This window comes from Charadrius vociferus, unplaced genomic scaffold, assembly GCF_000708025.1.
Source record: "Charadrius vociferus isolate BGI_N301 unplaced genomic scaffold, ASM70802v2 scaffold711, whole genome shotgun sequence".
Lineage (NCBI taxonomy): Eukaryota > Metazoa > Chordata > Aves > Charadriiformes > Charadriidae > Charadrius > Charadrius vociferus.
In genome coordinates, this window is record NW_009646852.1 from 366,292 (window position 1) to 378,671 (window position 12,380).

At 51.8% G+C, this 12,380-nt stretch overlaps 2 protein-coding genes across 2 annotated transcripts in view; both read left to right on the plus strand.

The window, feature by feature from the left end:
- Nucleotides 1-1,722, plus strand: part of FGF8 (fibroblast growth factor 8 (androgen-induced)) — a 21,702-nt gene extending 19,980 nt beyond the window's left edge. The window contains exons 3-4 of the mRNA XM_009894255.1: nt 259-365; nt 1,435-1,722. Of these exons, the coding sequence (XP_009892557.1) occupies nt 259-365; nt 1,435-1,722 (395 nt within the window). The remainder of the gene's footprint in view (nt 1-258; nt 366-1,434) is intronic.
- Nucleotides 1,723-4,454: 2,732 nt separating this feature from the next.
- FBXW4 (F-box and WD repeat domain containing 4) overlaps nt 4,455-12,380 on the plus strand; it is an 89,768-nt gene continuing 81,842 nt past the window's right edge. The window contains exon 1 of the mRNA XM_009894256.1: nt 4,455-4,492. Coding sequence (XP_009892558.1) covers nt 4,455-4,492 — 38 coding nt within the window. The remainder of the gene's footprint in view (nt 4,493-12,380) is intronic.

A 12,380-nucleotide genomic window follows, 5' to 3' on the forward strand; every position in this document is an offset into this window, starting at 1 on the left:
CCTCCAGCATGGCTCAGGGTGGCAAAGGGACGTGACCAAGGTCATGCAGGGACACGGTGGCAGGGTAGAGGGGCCAAGGCTGGCTTTTAACCTTGTGCCTTGATTTTTAGGGCGCTCTCTGGCCCGGTCGCCTCCCTGCCCAGTGTGTGCCCACATCATCCAGCATCATGCATCGCTGGGGTCTCCAACCCTGTACCTGCCCCATCCCGGAGCCCCTCTGACCTCCCTCTCTCTCTTTCCTCCCGCTTCTCTCCCCAGCCAAGCTCATCGTGGAGACGGACACCTTCGGGAGCCGCGTGCGCATCAAGGGAGCGGCCACAGGTTTCTACATCTGCATGAACAAGAAGGGGAAACTGATCGGCAAGGTAGGGCGCTGCGCTCCACGGCACGGGAGAGGCAGGGATACGCTGTGGGTGCTGAGCAGGACTTGCTGCGAGAGGGGCTCTTACCCAACATGGAGCCCACCCATGGGGATGGGGGTCCCAGGGATGGGCTCAGCCAGCGCACCCCTTTGGATGCGGGCACGGGGATGAGCCATCCTGCAGCCTGGGTGGCGGGAGGGAAGCGGGGGAGCGAAGGAGGCGGGCAGGTGGCGTGTGGGGCGCATTCCTTGTATCTCCCCGAACAAATAGGCGGATTGCCGGGCTATTCTCCCCGATTACATGGTACAAGTGCCAGGAATGTTAAGATGCTCCGTGGGGCTGGCCCCAAGGCCAGGCCCCACCGCAGGCTGGTTAGTCACGCTCCCTCTGAGCCTCGATGCTCCCTCCCCGGGGGCAGAGGGGGCTGGATGTGCAAAATCCTGCTGGGACAGCGATTGTCTGGGAGGATTTTCCATGGCGGCTCCTTCCCTGGGGCTGGCCAATGTAGGGATGCTTCCTGGTGCCACTGCCACCCATAATGGGGGGGAACTCATCCTGCAGCTGCCCCCATGCTCCCTGCCACCACCGTCCCCACGGACCCCACATCACCTCTCCTGCCCCTTGGTCCCCCTCCTATATTAAATATCCTGGGGGGAATAGGATGGGTGGGTGAATTGGCACTGAGATGGAGACTTTGCCTGTGGTCATGCTGGTGGGGGAATCCAGCCCCTGGTCCAGATGGGGGCAGGATGGCAGCAGGCAAAAATCCCCTTATGGGTACAGCAGAAATGAAGACCGGGACAAGCTACCCTGGGGCTTGCAGCCCGGTGCTGGCGTCACGTGGAGGATGTGAGCCACAATGAGCAGCGTCTGCCTCTGCCACAGTGCCTGCTCCCCACAGCTTTCTAAGGAGAAACAGATTTTGGGCAATTCTGAGCTGTAGGTGGGAAAAGTGAGTCCTTGAGTGCCCACGAGCACTGCAGCCCTGTTGCCACACCAACCAGTCCAGCTTGGGGTAGTGAGAAGAAGCCCTTTGACCGTTGCTTAAATGCCCCCTCTGTCCCCTCCTCAGAGCAACGGCAAAGGCAAGGACTGCGTCTTCACGGAGATCGTCCTGGAGAACAACTACACGGCGCTGCAGAACGCCAAGTATGAGGGCTGGTACATGGCCTTCACCCGCAAGGGCCGCCCACGCAAGGGCTCCAAGACCCGCCAGCACCAACGGGAGGTACATTTCATGAAGAGGCTTCCCAAAGGCCACCAGACCACCGAGCCCCACAGACGCTTTGAGTTCCTCAACTACCCCTTCAACCGGAGAAGTAAAAGGACTAGAAACTCCAACTCCAGGGTGGGCCCTTGACTTGCTCGCCTCTGCCACCCTGCCTGCACCTCTCCTGGAGGACTCTCTTTTGAGCTTGGTGGACTATATGTAGAGACTTTCCCATATGGGTATTAAACAAAAAAAAGGGAGGGAGGGGGGAGGATAAAAAAAAATAAATTTACCTGCTCTAGTTGTTGATAATTTGGGGGGCGGGGTGGGGAGGTGTTGTTTGGTTTTTACAAAAAAAAAAAAAAAAAGAAAAAAAAAAAGAGAGGCTCTCTTTTTGTACTCCAACTTTAAAAGAAATGAAACGTTCAGAGACTGGTGAAGGGGGAAGAGCCCTTCGCTTAGAAATGTTCTAGTCTGTTTGGGGTCACGTTTTATTTTTTAATTTTCTTTTGTAGCTCTAGGGGTAAAGGAGAAAAAAAAATCACCATTTAAAACAAACAAGCAAAAAAAAATGGAAATCCAAATCTGGGAGCAATGTGCTACTTAAATGAACTGAATTAACGCTTAATGGAGAAGATGGAAAGGTTGGAAAACAATTAAGGGAAGGAGATTTATTTCAGAGGTGGCCTTGAGGTCTCCTGGGTGGGTTTTGCAGCCTGGGTGATGTGTGGGCACTGCATGTGGGGGTTAGCTGCAATGCCCGGGGTGAGGACCGCTGGATGCTTTCCTTCCTTGGATGCGCCTACTTCTTCGCCTGAGCGAGGGGTTGTTGGAAGCCGCTTGCATCCTTCCAGAAACGCCACTGGCTTCGTGACTCCCAGTTTATTTTTTTTTTTTTTCTCAGGAGAGGACAGGGGTGATGGACACCCCAGAGAAAGTCCTGAACTGACTTGGTACCTCTTACCCATGAGAGCATCTTTGGCATTTGGTTTGTTTTAACCTACTAAGGTGAGGCAGTGGGTGACAGCTGCCGTGGAGCAGGCTGGTAACTAGGTTTGGTTTTTTGTTTTGTTTTTCTTTGTGTTTTTTTTTTTTTAATGTGGAAAATGTGAACTTCTTGCCAAAAATTGATATCTTTTCTGTTTATATTTTTTTATCAGATGGAATTTTTCATCCGTAAAATTAAAAAAAGTTTACAAATTACTGTGGAGCCGTTTCAGGCTAGTTTTGTCGTAATAGTCAGTTTGTGGTTGGCACTCCCATTGTCAACTTCCAGGTTTGCTCTTTGTGATATACCACTGTCCTTGTCCTCCTAGGAAAGGAGAGGTTTTCTTTCAGAACTTCTGTGTTGACAGAAGCCAAATTTTCTATTTAGGGAAAAAAAAAAAAACCCAACCAAAACCGAAGGAAACGTTAAATCACTTGAGTGAACATCCCCAGCCAGCCCTGCTCTGCACATGCTGCCCTGGGACTGCGACTCTCTCCAAAGGGTTAAAGCAATTATTCTTCACGGGGAGGGCAAACAAAGACACTGGATAGGAGCCAGAACCAGGGGTGACTTTTCATCCAACCTTTTTTTGATTGTTTGTTTTTTGTTTCCTTGAGGATTTTTTTTTTGTTCGTTTTGTTTTGGTTGTGTAAAAATTAAATATGAAATGATTGAAATATTTATTTAATATGTGCATTAAAAATTTGTATTAGTCTAACTGAGCCTGATGCTTTCCAGGGAGGGGCTGGGGCTGGAGAGGCAGGTTGGAGAGGGGCAGAGGAGGATGGCGAGGGGCAGGATGGGGCTGAGGCTGCTGCTTGAGGCTACCCTTTTCTAGGGGAGAAGATGTGGGATGCGGAAGGATGCCCTGAGATATCGGTCCCCAATGGGTCTTGTGGAAATTCTGGTTTTCATTCCAGAAAATTCCATGTTTAATGGGCAGATGCCACCTTCTTGCCCTGTGGGGACAGGCGCACACTGCAGGCTGGATGGGGGCATAGTGCAGCAGAGACTTGACCACTGGTTTTAAGCATGGGATGAGGCTTTCCAAGAGAGAAAGCCCGTGTCTGGTCTAGATGAACTTTGTGTCTGTTCAAAACAAGCTATTGGGTCCCCTCCTTTGGTGGATACTCAGCTCTGCCAAGGTGCTGGGTCTTGTTCAGAGGAGCTGATGGAGGACTCTGATATGGTGCGGTCTCAGATACAGAAGGATGCAAGAATAAAATTGTTAAATGTTTCTCTTATTTCTTTAAAAATAATAATTTCAGAAACAGAGTGGTCTTGCAAGGCGAGAGTCTTGCTGTTGGCAGTGCCAACCCCGCTGGTGCTGCCATCCTCAGGGGGTGCCTGCAGCATCGCAGTGTTGCTTGTCGGCAGGGTGCAAGGAGGAGCCATCCCCTGGCTGATGCCACACACTGGGCTGAGCTCTCTGTATAGACCATTAATTTCAAGGAGGGAAGCCTGAGGACCGAGCGCTCGGCCATGCTCTGTCTGAGGATCGCTGCTGTGTCACAGAGGTTGTGTGTGATGCTGGGGCCGTAGGACAGTGCTGGTAAAGGCAGATGGCATTTGCCTGGCTGCCCCAGGAGGGACCCAAGGGCTGCAGAAACCTGGAGCCTACAGCACTGGGGAAAGCCCATGTTGCGGGTTTCCGGACTACAAGAACTAAAAGTGAATGGCTCCTGGCCTTTCCCCAGGCATAGATGGTGTTTGATAGTCCTTAATGGCTGCTTTTCTTTCATTAATTTGTCTAATTGCTTTTCCTAATGGCTTTGTGAACCTGGGTGAATCGCGCTGGGTTGCTGCTCCAGGTAAGGGTAGCAGAGGAGCAGGACCGGCTCCGTGCAGGTCAGCAGAGCTCTCCTCCCTTGTTATCTGTCCCCCAGGGACAGTGATGGCGGGGAAGGGTGAGGAGTGGGTGCTCAGCCTCCAGTAAGGCTCTTCCCCCGTTCTTGCCATCCTGGAGTGCAGATGAGGGCTGGAGCAGGGGACACCCTGCACCCTGGGGTTTGAGCTGGGGAAGGACACCCTTGTGTCCTTGCACAGCTCTGTACCACACACCATCCCCAGCTCCTGCCATCTGCTCTCCCGCAGCCTGCCTTTGCGAAAGGCACCCAGGTCTGGCTCCTGGGAAGGGACCCCCTGCTCCCCCGGCTTGACTGGTCCATGGTTAATTACCCCGCTTTTTATTAAAGGGCTTTTGGGTGGCCGTTCTGCCTAGGAACACTACAGCTTGGGGCTTTGTTTATTGCTTGAATCTGTCCAGCTTCAGCTTCCAGCCAGCAAATGTTGTTTTGCCTTTGCTTGGAAGATTAAAGACCCCACTACTAGTTAGTTAATGAGTAAATGAATTAATTAATGGCTCCTCATACCCTGTCTCTGTACTGATACCACTTAGTCCCTGGAATGGCTGGAGCAGCTCATGCTCTTCCCAGTGACCAGGGTCCTGAGCGTGTGGTCTTCCAGGGCTGGTAGCTCCCACCACCCGTGCAGGGAGATGGGGACAGTCCTTGTTGGTACCTACTGTTTCTCCAAGGGATGCAGAAACCTTGACTGCTGGTTGAATGCACAGGGTCAATCATCAGCTCATGAATCTGGGACTTTTCCCTCCTCTTTCATCAGCAGATGTGTGGGCCAAGCTTGAAAATCACAGCCACACAGAGGCCCTGGGGACTGCAGGACAGTGAGCCAGGGCTGGACCCAGAGGAGTGCTGGGGACAGGAGGCTTTGGCGGTGGGTGTTCGCTTCCATCAATTCATGCTGTTAGCATGGGTGGTTTTGGGCAAAACCCCCTGATCTGAGCTAGCAAAGTCCCTGTGACGGAGATGTGCCTGTCCCTAGCACTACCACTCCCAGTGTCACCCTGCGGTCCCCTCACTGTGACCGGCTGGCCAGAGGGAGGTGGCAGATGAAGCAGGAGAGGAGCCGTACTGCCCTAGCTGTTGGCACAGGGATGACTACCCCATCCTGCACTCCAAGTAGTGGTACGTGCGTGTCCCTGCCTGTACAGGACTTTGCTGCACGATGCTGTCTGGACACAGTGACAAGGCTGGAGCTCAGTGATGTTTGAGAGAGTCTGCCTGGGGAGACAAGACCAGGATACCCAGTTGGTCCAGCCAGCCAACGTGGGGTAAGAAGTAAATGTGGGGTGAACACGCCAGGGCAACACCAGGCAGGGAGAAGACCCGTTTTTAGGTTAAATGTGGCTACGGCAGAATAAATCAAAGAGGCAAGGAAAGGGGTCCATGCTGTCTGAGCAGGGACTGCACCTGGGCTTGGTCCACCAAGCCCCAAAGCTTTCGGCACATGCTGTGTCCACTCCCATCCCCTCTCTCACCGTACGAACACTGCTGGTCTTCATTGCAGGGCTGACCCATCAGAACTTTGCTGTGAGGTCTGTTCAGGGAAGGGTGCCCACTGAGAGGGGTGGGCTGTGCGATGCTGTGATAGGGATGGAGGGATGGGGCTCACTCGGGCTCCCTTGGGCATGCCCTGCCTTGAGAAGGAGGACTGGGGTGTTTGTTTATTGCATCAGGCTCAGCTTTCAAACATCTCCCTGCCATCCCCATCCCCCTCCTTTAATTAATTCTGGGTAAGAAGTCCTGGCTTTATTGTGCCACCGGGCTCAGGGCTCCCTGTGGGAAAAGTCACACCTTCTGAACAGCTTCTGATACCATGCAAATGAAGGACAAGTCCAGGAAACGCTTTCATCTCGGACCTGTCCAGCCCCCTGCCCATTAATTACACACATTTCATTTGTGTGAGAGCAATTCCTCTTGGGGAGGGGGCGGGCGACAGCCGCGGCTTGTGGATCATCTCAGCCCTTCTCTCTAAAGACCCCTCCTTGGAAGGGGGTTTATAGCCAGAAACGCGGATCCTCAGGAGCTCAGTGGGGGATCCCATATTTCTGCTCTCACACAGATACTCCAAATCAAACTGTCTCATTGGCGGCTGTATCCTGCCAGCAGGGACGGCTCAACGCTGCCCCATGCCCTGCTCGGTGCCAGGAAGCCCTGGCTGTGGACCCAAGTGCTGTGGGAGCATCCTGGCAGGATGCACAGGACAGAGCAGAAATGAGCTCAGTGCTGTCTCAGGGGAATGATTCCCCAGGGCCAGGAGCTCCTGAGATAGGTAACTTTGGGCAGGGTGACGCTGCCACTGAAACGCGTGTGTTGGGAGACTGTGTCACACTGACAAGGTTCAAAGTCTTCTTGGCCACATGTGGACCAGACCCAGCTCTCCTGTTGAGCCTTGGTTTCTCTGCGCTCCTCTCCTTTCCACACAGCCCCTCTGACCACAGTGTCCTGGCACAGCTGCAGTCAAAGGAACCTCCAGGCTGGCTCCTGATTTCCTGCGTCTGATGGGAAGAGTCGGCTCCAGATCCTGGAGAAGGCGCAGAGTGAGGGGATTTGGAGTATGGTGAGTTTTCACAGCCCGTTTTCTGGCCATGATAATAACACTTAGCACTTCTGTAACACCTGGGATGCTCCAAGCACCTACACATCTGCTCCTCATTACCACCCTGCTTCCCATCTGCAGTGTCTGTGCCCCCTCCCCATGCATGCCTACAGCAGAAACAGCTCTCCCCTAGAAATGGAGCCACCCCTCAACTTTTCTCCTGGAAATCTCCTTCAGGGCAAGGTCACAGGGAGCTGCAACCACGTTCTGCTTTGGCGTTTGGACTGGAGTCGTGCCTTCCAGGACTGTGGTAAGCAGTATGGGTTGGCTGCTCTGGCTTTGCTGCAGAAGACCTTCGATGGCTAAGTTTGCTGTTTGCCTTCCTCCTGGACTGAGAAGACACACTCTATGTCCTCTGGTGTGACAGCCCATGGGTCTGGGGACATGTGGTACCTGTGGCTTGGTGCACCAGAGGAGTTCTTGGGAGATGTTGGAGGAATATTTGGGACTTGGTTAATGGGAACCTTCAGCCTTTCTGGGTCAGAGTCAGCATGAAGGCGGCACTGGGCTCTAGCAAAGCTGCTTGTCTACCCACTGGTCCTGTGCCTCATCAGCCAGAGGATAAGAGGTATCATGTGTGGATGGATTGAAGATTACAGCCATTACTCCAGATTATCTGGTTAATGGCTCAGGCTCCTCTGCAATGAAATACACTTTAGATGTGCTATACTGGGAGCAGAGGGATGTTCTTGGGCTTCATGTGACTTACAGCATCTCTCCTGTGTTCATAGTTGCTGTAGCAGCAGAAGGTTCCTCCAGGCTGCCAGATGTGATGACCAGGATGCAATCTGTGGTTGCAAAGTCCTGGCTCAGAGGCCAGGGGAGGCTTGGCTGTGTTGGGAAGAACCAGTCCAACCATGCCCAGGTATTACCACTTTGCTAAGCTTGTGCTGTCAATCGTTATGGACTGGAAATGGGATGGTGAGGTCTGCCGGAGCCTCCCCAGTTCAGTGGGTGCCTGACCGGTGCCCCTGCTCCCATTCAAGTCCTCTGTTCAGCTATGGAGCAACCCACTTCAGTCATGGTTGGGGAGAAGTGTCCCTGCTTCCTGGGATGACCTCTCCCGTCAATATGGCTGATATTATTATTCTTTTTTATTTTTTTTCTCTTAAAACTTTTATAGCAGAAGGAGAAGGAAAAATTCAGCCTCACTCTTGCTGCGATTATTTTGCCAATTCTTTCCTCTGTAGTAGCACATCTTGGTGGCTGGAGTGTCTTCTTTTATGAGCTGCTCAGAGAGTAAACAGCAGCCCTTGCCCCAAAGATGTGCTCTTTTCTACAGTCGGCTGTAGCAGATGGCATCAGCTGGCAAGACAGCCCTAACCACAGCTCTAGTTGCTACCCCAGCAAAAGAGAGTGCTGGGAAGGGATTTGAAGGACGGCTGGAAGGTGTCCCCGTGGAATTTCATAGCAAACATGAGAAAAACTCCAATTGCAACATCCAAAAAAACAACAACAAAAAAATGCTGCTGGAATAACTGAAGTGCAGGATGATGAGACCCAGGCTGTACATCGATACGAAAATTTTGGCTGCTGAGATGTGAAATGGAACCTTGAGTGCTGGCTGTACTTGCCTGCTCAGGCCCCAGGACGTGGCTGTGCTCCCCATCGCCCCGTGAGAAGCAGATGCCCAGCTGGGAGCCGGCCCTTTGGTAATGGCCCGCGAATTTCCCCTGGCTCCGTTAATTGCTGCCTGGCTGCTAGTTACAACTCCAAGTCAATTGCTGGGAGTGTTGGGCCCTGCAAAACAACCCCTTGAAATCAGTTGTTAGCCCAATTAACAACCAGTTTGGCTTCGGTTCAGGCTGTTAACCATCAAACAGCTAACTGCTGGTAATGATTGATTTCTCAGCAGTTGGGGCTGCAGTGGAGGAGCCAACCTGTTTCACAAAATGCCATTAAAGCCAAGACTTTGTGAACGCATCTGGCTCAGACAAACATTCGAGATGTCCCACACCAGTAGAGCAGGCAAGGTGACAGCCAGGATTTCTCTCTGTTTTGGTTAAAGGATGGCTTGTTGGGGTGTGTTAGGATGAACTGGCAGCCAGCAGGCCACCACGCCGTGCTCTGGGTAGACAGCCACTGCTGTTTGGAGGGCAGCCACTCATGTGTGGAGGATCATGGTTTTTCAAAGTCTCCATGGAGGGGAACTGCTTGGTGTCCAGCTCTTTTCCCCAGTTGCTGTTCCAGCCAGCAAACCTGCAAAGATTAGCTTGTCCAGTTTAGATGGTCGGGTGTTTCCACAAACCACCTGTGCCGTTTCCATCTGCACAACCAGCTGGGAGCTTGTAAGGGGAAAGTGGTTCCCATCAGCGTACACCAGCCTGGAGATGCCTCTGAGCAGCCTGGGGCTGACGCTGGCCCGTGTCTGCTGGTGGGCAATGCAGACTCATCTCCATGAAAGCCATAAAATACTCTTTGAGTCCCAGGTAAGGCCAACAGCCCAGGGTTCAGGCAGGGTTTTGTTTAAGATTACTGATCAGGTCTTCATCCTTTTCCCTCCGCAGTTTCAGACCCTGCTTCTCCACTGTGCACTGGTGGGTTCTGCTAACACGTTGCCGGTGCTGCATCAAGGGCTTTTCTCCCTGGGATGTTTTTCCCCTGATCAAAGTGGCTGATTCAAGCTGTAGCACGTACGGGGAGGAGGGAGACAGCCACCTGTTAGTGAAAGACTTTGAAAACGCAGAAGACGTGCTGCAGAGGTTGACCTTGTGAAATGTACACCCTGATGGTGCTGGGTAGCAGAGTGGCACAGGGCAAGGAGCACCTCGGTGTACAACACCATGGTCCTCCTGCTTTTGAGGGTGCCTGGGGACCTGTGGTCCTGCCAGGGCCTTGGCACTGCAGCCTGAGCGCTGTTTCTGAAGCTGGTACTCATGTAGATGTTTCAAAGATTTTCCTGCAAGGTTCTTCCAAGTGCAGATCTGGTTCCCCCCGATGCCATGCTTTTGGTGTCCTTTGGTGGGAGGTACGGTCATCCCAGATTCCCAGCGGTACATAGCCCAGCACAGCGTGTATTTTCTGTACTTCGCTGTATTAGATATTCCTCATGAAATCAGGACAAAGCTGCTTATTTCATCAAATACTTACTAAGAGTAGCTCTGCTCTTGCCCACGTTGGGATTACCTTGCCACCCTTATGGAGGAGGCCGGTTGCAGCTGGCACTCCCCCTGTGCCGGGCAGCGCATGTGCAGTGAGTCCTGCATCCCAGGGCTCCATCAGGATTTCTCCCTTGGGTCCGTACAAGGCGAATCTGATTCTCACAACGGGGAAAAATGAGAAATTTGGGTTAAGAAGGAGACCTGATAACGCAGTTTCCCCTCTCCTTGGGTCTGCGAGAAAATGTTTGATTTGGAGTTCGTGTGTTTAACCGTTCGGGGCGCACACAGCAATCCTGGTCTGCGCATCTCCTGAGCGTCTCGTTCCCCCTCAGCTGTTGCTAAATGCGTCCTTCCAGGAGGTGGTGACGGGTGCCTCTCACCTGCTGGAGCCGGGTGAGCTCTGGCTGCTCAGACCTTTTTCTGTATAACAGAGAAGGTCAGTTATAAACAGAAATGGATGGTTTTGCTGGGGGCTTTTTTTAGACATCAAAAATGCTCCATCATCATCAGGGCGGTTTAGCTTTCAGCAGCCAACGCAAATGGAGCCAAACCCTCAGCAGAGGATTCAGCAAGAGAAGTGGCACAGACTTTCCAGGGCTGTTTCACTGAAGTTGCATCCTCTCGCATCCTTGTTCCTCCTTTTACCTTGTGCTGCAGCAGCCGATGCTGTTCTGGGCTCTGCGCAGACACAGGGTGAGCGCTGAGGAGCTCCCAGCTGGAGCTCAAAGCAAGCAGCATAGCCCCATTTTAGAGAAGTGAGGGGAATTAGTGCGCAGAAAGATTAAGATCTGAAATAAACCCTGGCAGAGCTATGAATCATCTGAATCAATCTGCAGGAGGCCAAGAAAAGGTATGGAAGTGGCCCAATGGGGGAAGCAACGTATATATGCAATAATCTGAGCTATAAATGAAGTACAAACCACAAAACTGATCTTTTTCTAAACCTTATGTCCGATTCCCCAGCTTTGACTGAAGGTTGGACTCTGTCCTGTATCCCAGCTAGAAGGAACCTGCTTTTGTACGTGAGCAGAATTCAAGGTCATGGGGATTACTCTGAATGTCTGTCTTCTGCAATACTCAGACAAGAGGATCCTGCTCGCTGTCTTCTGAGTGAAAGCCATAGTCCTTGTTTAAGGAAACGGAAGTAAGAATATCCCCCAGGGACTACGTATTTCAATATTATTTCATATTTTTGGTTTCAAGTTGCCTAAATTCGACTCACAGCACTTGATCTTGCAGTCTTTTCTTCCATCTTACAGTGCCATCCAACCTGACCAGGCTCCTGCAGGCACTGCAAGTGGGTTTCCAGGTCTCTCCAAGCTCTTGTACGGATTTTTTAAGCTGATTCCCATCTGTCAACATCTCTTGTGAAGTGCAGCCAAGTGTTTTGGCCGCAGCATCTGGCGGTGAAGTCCAGCGTTGGCTTGGTTGTGTCCAGGATCTTGGGAGAAATGATGCAGTGACCACCCACTGGAGTGATCTCTCTCTGCTTAGGGCTGGTATTTTCCAAGAGGTTCTTGCAGAGACTTTCAGAGTACGATTGTGGCACTGTAACCCTCATTTTGTCGGGATCACTGTAACTCCAGTCTGTTTTGAAGAATAGCGGCATGGATGGTCCCTGCAGGAGGTGCAGCTAAGGCATGGTTACAGTGTCCTGCCCCTTGTTTCCTGCTGCAAAGGCTACAGCGTATCTCTGAACCAAAGGTAACATTTCTTTTATAATGAATCCTGAAATCCCAAGTCTTATTCTTGCACAGGAGGGCTCTGTCTCTGGTCATTCAAATATTCAGTTGGTGAAGTCTGAGCTATTTTTTGCTCTCAGTTGTGATGAGTAAAGCCACAGTTGTTCCTCTGACTTCACTAGAATTGCTCTGGATTAGTTCAGATGTGAGCAGAGGTTGGTTTGACCTAATTATCCTCAATGCCTATATCTGCAATTCTCCTACACTAAGCCAGCACAGCGACAGCAGTGAGTGCAGAAGTTTTCATATACCCAAAGGTTTTTGCAGAATCTGTGTTTGAAGAGCTGGTCACGGTCTCCAGATGCTGTCCCACAGCACTTGCTGAGGTGCGACCAAAAGATGGAGGGGACACAACCGGGCAAGGAGAGGAAAGGTGTTGTGGAAACTGCAAATTCCCAAGCCCGTGGCTGCAGCTTGTGGCAGTACGTGCAGCACCTGCTGCACTGACCCAAATCCCACCTCTATCATGACCTGATTAATCATAAGAAAAGTTCTTTCCTACTAATTGCTGCTGGCTGG